General features: G+C 43.0%; 1 protein-coding gene and 1 pseudogene across 8 annotated transcripts in view; one reads left to right on the forward strand and one right to left on the reverse strand.

The window, feature by feature from the left end:
* The window catches only part of RASGRP3 (RAS guanyl releasing protein 3), a 106,754-nt gene that overhangs the window by 15,966 nt on the left and 78,891 nt on the right, over positions 1-11,897 (reverse strand). For 7 of the 8 annotated variants that reach the window (XM_015566324.1, XM_015566323.1, XM_015566326.1 and 4 more), the window contains 4 exons: positions 9,221-9,298; positions 5,753-5,869; positions 3,571-3,686; positions 1,181-1,328 (listed from right to left, as the gene is read on the reverse strand). In XM_015566324.1, the coding sequence (XP_015421810.1) occupies positions 1,181-1,328; positions 3,571-3,686; positions 5,753-5,869; positions 9,221-9,298 (459 nt within the window). The remainder of the gene's footprint in view (positions 1-1,180; positions 1,329-3,570; positions 3,687-5,752; positions 5,870-9,220; positions 9,299-11,897) is intronic. The other variant, XM_015566328.1, reaches the window with a different exon arrangement.
* LOC102769624 lies at positions 3,837-5,535 on the forward strand (annotated as a pseudogene).

Consider the following 11,897-nt stretch of genomic DNA (forward strand, 5'->3'; position numbering starts at 1 on the left):
TTCCCTGGGGGGGGAGGGTGGGGTGGGCAGAGAGCTTGTTAGGCTGGCCTTGCCCTTGACAACATCAACTGCTGTGACCAGTTGGGGCCATCTTTGAGGTAACCACTGCCTCTTATTTATCCATTGTCAGAGTGGTATGTGCTTAAACACAGAATCCTGCCTTTGGGGCTTCTCAAAGCTAGTTCTTCAAGAATGGGATGGAGAAAATGTAATTCAGTAGTAGCATGTATTATCAGCTGTGAATTCAATACAGGTCAACAGTGGGACTTGACGGCTGAATGAAGCTAACATAACCGAACCAGGAGCAATAATCATATTCGCTTGGCTGCTGGGCCACTCTTATGTAGAGGACCACATTTTCCATCTTATTATAACTTAGGTATCAACTAGAAGATGTCCAGGGCACGAAAGTCTTTGTTTAATACCAGGATCAAAGCTGACCGTAGTTTCCAAAGACTTATCAAATGTGGGGAAATGAAGTGTGTAATCTTCATTTGTTGCAGTGGAGTGGGTAGAGCACAGGATTTAGGTGCTGGACATTTAGACATTTGAGCTCTGGTCACCATTGGCTGTGTAATCCTGGGAATCTTGGGTTATCCTCTCTGGACCTCCTACCATCACAGGCAAATAGGGAGAGTCAAATGCCCATGTCACAGCTAGTAATGAGGATTAATTACACTAATGTCTACGGAAGTATTTCAAGTGCTGGGTAAATGTTATATCCATCCTCTCTCCAAAAAGATCTTTTTCCTTTTTGAGTTATAAATTACTGAGCCATGCTATGATAGATTTCTAGTGACTGACACCATATGAAATAAGAACTGGGAGGAACTGGCTAAGATGAATACCCTCCTTAATTGCACCACTTATGAGTATTAGTGATGAATGCCAGGGCTCATTGGGTGGAACGTTTCCCTGGCAGGGATTAAGTAGGAGAAATTGCTCACTCGAGTTAACAGGCTCGCCAGTCTTCCCTATCTTGGCTAGCCCTGCATTCCTAGAAAGAACATAACTAAACCTGCAGATCTTGCTTTTGTTTTTTTTATTTAATTTTTATTTTTAGGGAGCCACCATGTTTAACTTCTGATCCAAGGCAGTCAACGGGTTCTGTTTAGTGAGCCTTCTCAGAATGCAGCACAAATAACTACAGACAAGAGGAACCAATGGGAGACAGACTTACAAATCCTGCACAGTGTTCGCAGAAGGTTGGCTTGAGATAGGTCATCTCCTGAAAATTATGGATAAATCCTGGTCCCATTTTACAGTGTAGTTGGGACTTAGCTCTCAGGAAGTAAGCCATCATTTCATCCTTACTTATTAGGCCATCCCTGTGAAGAGAATCAAAGAAGGGAGGGATCTTTGAATACCATATTGCAAAGTGGTGGTCATACTTTAATCATTTACTCCTCCAAACCTTTGTGGCTGAAAGCAGGTGAGAAAGGTTCACTTCTCTGTTACATCTAGAAGGAAGAGGGGGCCTCTCATAGGTTTGAAGTGCCAAAGGCTTTCTTAGTAAGCAGGTGTGTGTGTGTGTGTGTGTGTGTGTGTGTCCTGTGCACCATAGCACAGAAAGCCTCCTTTATTACTAAATAGGAGCTTCCAGAAGGACATCTCCTTCTGACCCCTTGCCTTGCAACAGAGTTTGCAAGAATCAGACCGCAAGAGGAAGGCAGAAAACTGATCATTGGACCCACCATTCTCATGTCTACTCAGGGTGATGCCATGCAAGCCACTGCCATTGGTAACCCTCTCTTGGAGTCATCCTCTCTCAGAGGAAGCCTTCTCCCATCCCCCCTCTCCAGCCTCCCCAGGGTCTGCTCCCTCTCTCCACCCACTCCTCCTCTGTTTACTGATATGCTCAGGACTTCCTTCCTAAAAATGTCTTTCCTAAGTCCTGATGCCTCTCCTATACTTGTCTTTTCTCTCTTTCTTCTCAAATTCCAAAAGTTTTCAAAAAGAGTATTCATTAGACATTTTTTCCATTCCTTCCATTACTCTTTACACCATATGATCAGGTTTCTAGCCTCACCATTCTATTGAAACGGTTACAATGACAGCCTCAAGTAGCCTTTTCTCATTCATTGAGCTTGTTCACCTGCGGGCGGCATGTGACAGTGACTCCTCCAGAGATGCCTGTGTTTCCCTCCCTTTTCATGACCCTCCTTCTCTGGCTCTTCTGCAGGACCCACTTCTTCCTTTTAGCTTCTACATGAGGGGAGGGGAGCCCCTGAAATCACATTCCTCGGGCCCCGTCTCAGCTCTTATGCCTGGGACTCCAGCTTACTCCACTGGGCTGAAGACATCACACTCTACATCTCCAGCCCTGACTGTTCCCCTGGATCTTGGTGCTACATCTTCAGCAACCTGCTAGAATCTCTTCTTGGATGGTCCACTTTCCTCTCAAAATCAACATCTTTGACAGTCTGACCAAAGAAATCATATAAGCTATGAATGCTTCAAACCTTCATTTTTTGGGGAAAAAAAGTTATATATCTGCTGGGAAGTCTCAGTTACATCTAAAATATCAGCAGAGAACAAGAAATAAAGACTGGGAAATGATTTTAAGTTTATGTCCTCTGTATGTGCTACTCATAGAAACAAACAAAGGGAAGAAGTGGGCAGCTTGTGGGTAACTTAACTTTCATAAAGGACGTTTTTGTTTTTAATAATTTAATTCATTTAAAAGTATTATTTGTTCTAGATATACAATACAGATGAATTAAGTTTTTAAGACATTTATGATAAAGTACCAAGGCTTTCCTTGGTATGTTGAACTACATACAGCTTTAATTTTTAAAAATTTCTTACACCAACAAAAATATTAGAGGAATTTAATATGATATAATGTGGACATATCACCAATATAAAACCCAGCATTTCATTATGGATGGTTTTTAAACTATGAATTAATCTCAGACAATTAAAAATTAAACAAATTATTAATGCCAGGCTTTCTTGGAAATTATTTTTTCAATGAGCTGGGTTTTAGCCTCTACACTCATTTAATTTTTCAAGAATTACTTGAAGATAAAGAAAATTTTTGTTGTTGTTTATCAAGACAACCTTTGAGCTGGCAAAGGAAAAACAAAAAAGGGTAGGTGTAGTCTTGGCTATCTGCAGCCATAACCTGCTCTCATGAAAACCACAAACAATCAAAAAGTAAAAAATAAAAATCTTACTTTCTTGGTGAATTTGAAGGTTGCCTACAGGTTCGCTGATGCTGAGGACTGTACCAGGCCAGCCCTAACACTATTTCTCCTCTACTTTTTTTGATGGAGGTTTCGGGGTTGATGAACTAGTTAAACAGTAGAAATAATGTGGAAAATGGAGAACTGGGCTAACTTGCAAGTGGGCGCTTGTACTCAGCACTGATGATGTGAACTGTCCTGTAATTCCATCCAACCAGTCATGTTCATGGCCCCCAAGAGAAAATTCAGTGAAACGTTAGATTCAGCAACACACTAGGATGGAAGCTGTCAAGATGTAAATGAACCATTTCCTTGTTCTCTTTTGATAAAAATTTTCTGCCTCAGGAAAGTTGTGTGAAAATATAACAAAATCAACACTTACTGATCTTTGTCCAGCACACAGAAGGAATCCAAGAAGGGAAAATTGGCAGCTATACTTTCAAAGTCCTCTTGGGAGATGTACCCATCATGGTCATGGTCATAGTTTCTAAACACAGACTACAAAGGAAAGACAAATATTTATTGAATGACCACTTATAAGTCAGGCTCTGAACTTCTTATTGGGAAAGCAATGATAACTAGCATATTATTCTTTCCATCAAGAAGCTTAGAATCTCATGGGAGATTTAAAAAAAATCAAGAGCCTTTATGGTGTAACTAGATAAGTGCAATGCTAATGATAAAAACAGTGCTATCGGGTGGGAGGGGTGGCCTTAAAAAGGTTTCCCAGAGAAAATAGGTCTAAACTGATACCTCAGGGTTGAATTCACAAATGCCAATACCACAACAATAGAAAATAAAGCTATAAAATGTGAAACTTTTCAAAATTTAAAGTATGCTTTGAATGCAACTCCAATCGAAGTCCCAGTGGGAATCATTTTAAGTGAACAAACTAATTCTGAAGTTCAAACAGAAGTGAAGGCATTGAGAACAGCCTAAAATTGTTTAAGATAAGAAGTGATGAGGCTGCCGTTATCTTGGTTCTGTGGTCCCCACAAAGATGTTCAGTGAAGCCACAGAAACCTCCCTGCTACAGAGCAGGAGTTGCTACAGCTCAGGCTGAGACAGGGTCCAGAACAGAGGCTGGCAGTGATGAATCAGTACCAGAGCTGGAGGAACAAGATCCCACACGGGCCACCACACAACAAGCCCAGATGGCAGCAGCAGCTGAAATCCATGAGAACCAGCCAGCAAAGCAAAACAGAGGCAAAGTGAAAAGAAGGCATGGAAGGCTATGTCCAAAGGGGATCTTTGCCAGGTTACAGGGGTTCCTAGGGTCACTGTCTGGAAATCTAAGAATATCCTCTTTGTCATCACATACCCATCTATATATATAAAAGCCCAGCGACTGGACTGGCAGAATGACCAGAATGAATGGAATGACTGGTGGCTATGATGCATACTATGGCAGCCAACCAGCCTGACCCAGGCCCTAATCAGCCCCCCTTCCCCTGGGGGCTGATCCCACCCCCATTTGGCCCCCAATACCTTGATCAGGGGCGGGGCCAGCTGGCCAACCACCCACAACCTCTCCCCGCAGCTGACTCGGCCCAATGGACCCCCATCGTGCACAGCTGACCCCACCTGTGCACGAATTCATGCACTGGGCCTCTAGTATGTCTATAAGAGCCCAGCTTCAGATACCTACACAGTTTGGGGGAAGCTGAGATCCAGGATTTATCTCAGCAGGCACAGCTAGAAGCTGCTGAGAAATTCAGAGTTCCAGGTGAAGCTGTCTCAAACATTCAATAAAACAGACTCTAACTGTACAAGAGGAGAGCAAAGAGAAAGAGGTAGATGAAGCAGGTGTGGAACTTGAGGACACAGAATTGGTCATGTCACAAGCAAATGGAGAGAGAGAGAGAGAGATAGAAACATCAATGATGAGAGAGAATCATTGATCACCTGCCCCCTGCACACCCCCTATTGGGGATTGAGCCTTAAGCCCCAGCATGTGCCCTTGACCAGAATCAAATCTGGGACTCTTCAGTCCACAGGCTGACACTCTATCTACTGAGCCAAACCGGTTAGGGCTGCTACTCCTCTTTCTGTATGGAAAGCTCTGACGGAGCCTTGCTCTTCATTAAGTGATGTTTCTTATCTAAATGGCATTGTGCTGCTGTGTCCCAGACCCCCAGATGCCTACAGCAAGAACAGCTATCCAACTTACAGGATCTTTTCCTACTCTCAGGTAGCCAGTGTACGGGGCATGTTATTGTGACCCATGTGGGTTTTGAATGAATAGATTGTCCCAAACAGCCTCTCAAGTTGCAGGGAGGATGACAGAAGTGTCAAGTGCTGGAGAAAGAAAGGAACTGAAAGTAGCCGTGAGTATCCGGGCACATGAGACTAGACTAACAAGAAGGAGAAAGGGGGCCTTTCTTGGAGACTGCCCTAAGAGGCTGATGTCAGGTTGAGCTAAGTGTCTGCTAAATTGTTCCTACCTGCTGGGGCGGGGGTACTGTTTTCATGGATTCCAGCTGATTCCTGGGCAATCAAAGAATATTCTGAAAAGAGAAAGGGGCCTTCTAGTGCTCACTCTTAACACTGCTTCCTCCACTTACCTCAACTAATTTCCTTATGTGCTTGTTGATGACTGTGGGGTCTGGCTTTGGCACCACTCCTGATGCCCACTCCAGGGGCACCACGGGCTTGGTAGGCGTTGTAGGGGAGGTAGGCTGCTGACAGAAAACACACACATTGTTCAACTTTATCTGGGGCCTTGAACAATTAGGACGAGGGACACTGAGAAAGACATATACATTTTGTATATTAATAATCCCAGTAAAAACTTACATGTATGCAACACTTAAATATTTTGAAAACAAACATCTTTGATCAATGGAATCTAATCTGTAACGAAATACATGTTGGAATAGTGCATTCTGTTTAGCAGGAACCTAGATTCTATTATTTTAAATGGGAAAAGATAATTGCTCTCCCAGCCCATCCAAAAATCCTATCCAAGTTCTCCAAATATTATAAAAACATCCTTAAACCCCCATATAACAATTCATACAGATTTCTATATAATACAAAATATGTGAAACACCAGAAACCTAATTCTTTAATACTTGGTGCTAGTGACAAATGAGTAGGTGTGTGCAGTAAATGGCTGCCGGTGGTTGGCCAAGTTTATGTCCTTATACTGGCATCTCTCTTAATACACTTAGACTGTTTGTCTAATTATTAGGTCCCTATAGCCCTCTTTTGTGAGCTTTCTACACAGGTTTTTCCATATTCTTGCAAGACATTTTCACTTAATAATGTGGTGAAGATGTTGACGATAACGCATAACATGTTTACACAACACAAGTGAAAAACACAATCCTATCGGGAGACCAGCTGTTCCGTTTACATCCTCTCCCTGGGACCCCACATAATGTAAATATTTTGGCTGCTGCACACATGCAAACTTGTACTAACAGGTGTGTTGTTGTTTTTTTGATACTAAAGTGGGGATAAACATTTTTGCAAGAGGAATTGAGGAGTAAATGTACTGATTTAAGCCGCTAAGAATGTTGTGAGGTGGGTGTTGGTGGCATCCTGCGGGCTACCCACAGGACCAAAAATGACCTGCCCCCTGGATACGGTCACCCCACTGACAGTCACTCACACACATCTGCACACGTGATGGCTCTTCCTAGCAGGCTTTTCATTTCGTTGATCTGATCAAGGATGAGCCCACAGTTCCCAAACTGTACAGCAAGGTACCCTGCCCACAGTACTGCAGAGAACTCAGAGGGGTACCAAAAGATATTTCAAACTTCCAAGGGAAATACAGTGATACCCATTATCTGTCAGACCCCACACAAACTACCAGCTTAAAGCAGTGCGCCGGCCGCGCATTGGACAGTGCCACACTGCTTTCAGTGATATCCAGTCCCAAAGCAAAACGTCAACGTGGAACAGGAAATAAGGGTGGCAGTTTCCAATCAGATTCCAACACTTAAGAACTTGTACAGAGCCCAAGAGGCACACACATCCATTAGTAAGTAACTGTGTTTTTATTTCAGTATATGTGTATTATTTTTTTCAATTGGGCACTATGCTGTTAGAACATAAATATTTATTAAGTTGTTTGGACTTATTCTCTAAGTGGAACTGTTAAAGTATTTTGTTGATCTTGAGGTCGTGTGAAAAATCAGAGACACAAAGTAAAACACAAAGATCCAGTGAGGCACGAAGGGTCCCACTACGAACAACAGAAAAAGGTTTAGTGGAGCTGGCTGTTTGGTAGGCGAGGTTGGCCAGCACCGGCGGTGAGCACATCAGGAACATAGTGCTGACTGCACCTCGCTCTCCCGTGATCAGCACATGGCAAACACTAAGCACACAGTAGGGTGGCATTCCATGAAGAGGAGAGACAGAAAGGGACTGGGAAATGTGGTTTATAGACTCACAGGATTTTAGCACGGGGAAGGGGCTTTGAAAGTTTCTTCTTTTACAAGAAGACCTTTCAATGTTTGAGGGACATGTCTCCCCAAATTGGCAACAACTTGAAATCCTGAAAGGAAACTAAAGTAGATCTAAAGAGCACAAAGCAGGCAAGCGTGCTGAAATGGTTGACCCGCCCCTGTTCCCACAAGGGGTGGTGGGAACATGACGGGCAGCATCTGCAGTAGAAAAAGCACAGACGGGCAGACAGAGGGGCATGAAGCCAAATCCCAGTTCTCCTTTTTACTAGAGACCTATGCTCACCAGACTCAGTTTCCTTAACGGAGTTAATGAGATAACATGTATATGATGCCTGCCAGGCGTCCAACAACCAACAGGTAGCAGTGAAGGTACCTGGTTATAGGTAAAGGAAGGAGTCGGAGGTGGAAATGCCGTGTACACAGGTCAGTACAGCTGACTATACCACGGCCAGCTTCACCCCACGAAAGCTATGGAATGAGGAAGGGGCGGACCAGTTCCTCCTCCCTCCACATTAACTTTGCCTTTCTCTCTAGCTGTCTCTTCGTCATGATAACGTTGGAGAGTCTGGGTCCTCACTCCTCCCTTTGTCTCTGCAGTGTCTTCCCACATGACTCTATTCTGCAGCGTCCCTAGCAGATGGGCCTCTGGGGACTGGCAGGGTGAAGAGCTGATGGAACCATCGCCCTCACTATTTTAAGAACAGATGCTACCAGGTCAGCTGACTCAGACTCATGTGCGTGCCCTGCCAGAGCCGGAGAGCAGCGCTCACAGTCATTCTGCCTCTTCTGCCTCACGGTGCGGAATCCCTGCAGGTGTTATAGATGGACAGACTTAGGGCTGGAGTTGCTGGCCATGTGCCACAGAGATCAACTGGTGATAAGAGGAGCATGAGACCTTTATTAACAAACTGACCTCAGGATATGGGTATAAGCAGCAGACAGAGACACTTTTTCCTTTAACATGCAAACCTCATCCTCATTGTGAATTTCAAATTCACCCAGGTCTTTTTTTTTTTTATCAGTATAAAACACACCTAAGATATAGTCCACTTGTTAAAACTGATGGGAAGTGCTCATTCAGTAATACATTTTCCTCAATCTCATTATGTACTGTTTCTTAACTAAGAGTCAGCCATCAATTAAGTAAGACACCATCCAAAGTAATATTAAAATTCTGAGCTGAGTCAATCATTATTAGGCTTAGCAAAATTCATGGATGATGATCAGGGTATTGAAAATGTATTAAATCTAATTTTATGTTGAATGGGATTTCTTTTAAAGCCTGGAAGGATCTTAATGATCTTTAATGTTAAGATGAGTTATGGTTCACTTTTTTTGGTCCTAGATGTAGGTGAGTTCTTAGAGGAGACATAACCCATAGAAGATCAATAGTAACCCAGAGTAATTGCAAATGATATTCTTCTTTATTAGCCTATGTAAGGAAATACTTCTCAAACTGTCAGGGCTAAGCTGTGTGACTGCTTAAAAGGGAATAATAGAGATTTTTAAATTCTTCAATTTTTAGATCACAGAGCACCATCGCAACAGCCAGTTACTGTAAATGACAAACCGCGGTGCTGGCACTGATTCTCAGAGAGAGAAAGCAATACCTACCGATTTAGAATTTCTAGGTTCCAGCACCAGTGACAGTTTATAAATATCATCTTCTGTGTGATAGAGATCCAGTGACAGCTACAAGAAATTAGAATGGATAAATAAATATGTTGGCTCATATTTATTTGTTTACTTGAATCGCCGATATACTTTTCAAATGGAATGGTTAAGCCAATGTCTAATAATCTGAGTGAAAGCAGAACAGCATGAAGATGGCACGCAGAGGTGGAAAATGAAATTAAAAAGAGGAAAAATAAACCTTGTATGGTCATCAGCATCAATATTACTTTATCTAGACTTTGTCACCTAAAGGTTTTTCCTAAACATTATAAAATTGACTTTCCTACAAAATTGCCCCGTCATTATTCCAGATCATGAACACCCTGCTCACAAAGAATGTACACTATACCCACCTTCCCCGGAGCAACAGTCACTCTCATCTCCAGGGGCTCTGCCACTTTACAGGAGAGGACCATCCCCACATCCCAAACTAATGCCATAAGGAACCAGCCACTATGTAGAAGAGTGAAGTGGGATGTCTGAAGGGGATTTTATTTCAAGAGGATATAAAATTAGGTATTGATTACACATGATAATGGATGATACACAAGCTTCATTCCCATCTATAATTTTATCTGGTACCATAATTCAATTTAATATTGCATAGTGTGTGCCAACAACCATTAATAACCAAGTAAACTCCATGATTCTACTTGGTGAGCCTGAAAGGAATGTTTTGACAGCAATACTGGCATAATAGCATCTTATTTGGAAAACAGGTCTTTGCCAGGGCAATTTGGGTGTCTTTCTTGTTAGGTAGACAACGAGGAAAATTTGTGTTAATGAGCAGAATCTGACACTGGATCTCTGGGGTAAGGAAGCCATGGGGAATGGTGTGGTCTCTGACAAATGGGAGGCAGCCACTACTGAGCTAGCGCAAGCTGTTGTCAGCCCGACAATTGCCATGTCTTCTGATTTGTCAAAAGGAGCCAGAAATCTGGAGTTTTATATGGGATATCAGGGGGAATGCTTTGTAAAGATATGATTGTCTAACCACTGTGCTGTACACCTGAAACTAATATAAAATAATATCAAATGTAAACCGTAATTGAAAAAAAATAAACTAAGTTAATCATTAAAGAAAAAAAAAAAGAGTTGCCCTAGCTGGTTTGGCTCAATGGATAGAGCGTCAGCCTGTGGACTGAAGCATCCTGGGTTCGATTCTGGTCAAAGGCACATGCCAGGGTTACTGGCTCAATCCCCAATAGGGGGTGTGCAGAAGGCAGCCAATCAATGATTCTCTGTCATCATTGATGTTTCTCTCTCTCCCTCTCCCTTCCTCTCTGAATTCAATATAAAATATATTTTTTAAAAAGAGTTAATGGGGACTTGGATGGGCATGTTCCTGTCCTCCTGACTCTGCCTCTAAAGACTGGTGCTGGAGAGGAGTTGACAGCAGTTCCAGACATCCAACCAGAAATTCAAATAAGCCACACACCGAGTAGGGGCGATGCTCTCTCGAAAGACACAGAACATCCTTGGGTATTGTCATATGTCCAATGGACAGATATCTGCACTTATGATGGAAGTGTTCTGTTCTTCTCCCAGTGTTTGCTCCCCATTTATTAGGGGTGGTGTGAACCTAGGCAAGTCACTAATCTTCTTGAATCTCAGTCTCCTGGCCTATAAAATGGAATCATAGATCATAGCTCCCTCCCAGGGCTGTGGCGAAGGTTAAATGAGCTAATATGTGACCAACAGGGCTGGCTGAGAGAGCCTCACAGATGGGGACGGCAGGGTTTGGTTTCCAGTCAGTGCAGCAGCCAAACGCCACTGTGCTCATTGGTGGATGTACGCTGCCCTCTGGGATACCCCTTCCGACTCCCTGCTTTCCCAGCCATGGTCCTGTTTGTCTTTTTGGATCTCCTAAGGCTTTCCATGGCCCTGAAAAGACCTGTTCAACTCCCTATCCCATGTTTATAATACAGGCAGCTTGTCAATGGGATTTCAAGAATATGTGCTTGTGTCAAACATCTTTTAAGTTTGGTTGTTTCTGAAAAATGTTCTGAGTCACCATTTCAGGTGGCTGCATTTCCACCCAAGCCAATCGGCAAAGGTGGCTGTGGGTTCAGTCTGGACGTGAGGATCTGCATGGCTGGGACTGGAGAACTGTAACACCAGACACACTGGATCATCACACTATCTCCACTCACCATCTTTGCAATTCTTCTTCTTTTTTTCTTATGAGACTGTAAAACTATAGGGGCTTTCCAGTGATTTGCATAGACTCTGGTAAACGTATCTGACAGATCTAAAAATATTATGAAAAGCATCCGACTATTTTATGTGCCACGAAACAAGAAGCGTCAGCTTTTAAAGCTCCTCGCATGCGAATGGGATGACAATAAAAAATGTCTTCTCCGGCTCTTCCCTGAGGAGAACAGTCAAAACCCCAACAGTCCGGTGGTGTGGTCCTCCTTCCTTCATGTGCCCAGGGCCATTCGGGGGCTAAGGTGACAGTCCTCTGATAAGAAGTCCCTGCCCTCACAGACTTTGTTCTGTAATCAACTTTTTATATGTCCATGAAGAAAGAGATTACTTAATCTTTACAGATGCAAAATAAAATAAATGGCAACACATTACAGAGTAAATGCCTCCCAGAGGTTGGGGTGGTGGG

The sequence above is a fragment of the Myotis davidii genome, unplaced genomic scaffold (genome assembly GCF_000327345.1).
Source record: "Myotis davidii unplaced genomic scaffold, ASM32734v1 scaffold238, whole genome shotgun sequence".
NCBI lineage: Eukaryota > Metazoa > Chordata > Mammalia > Chiroptera > Vespertilionidae > Myotis > Myotis davidii.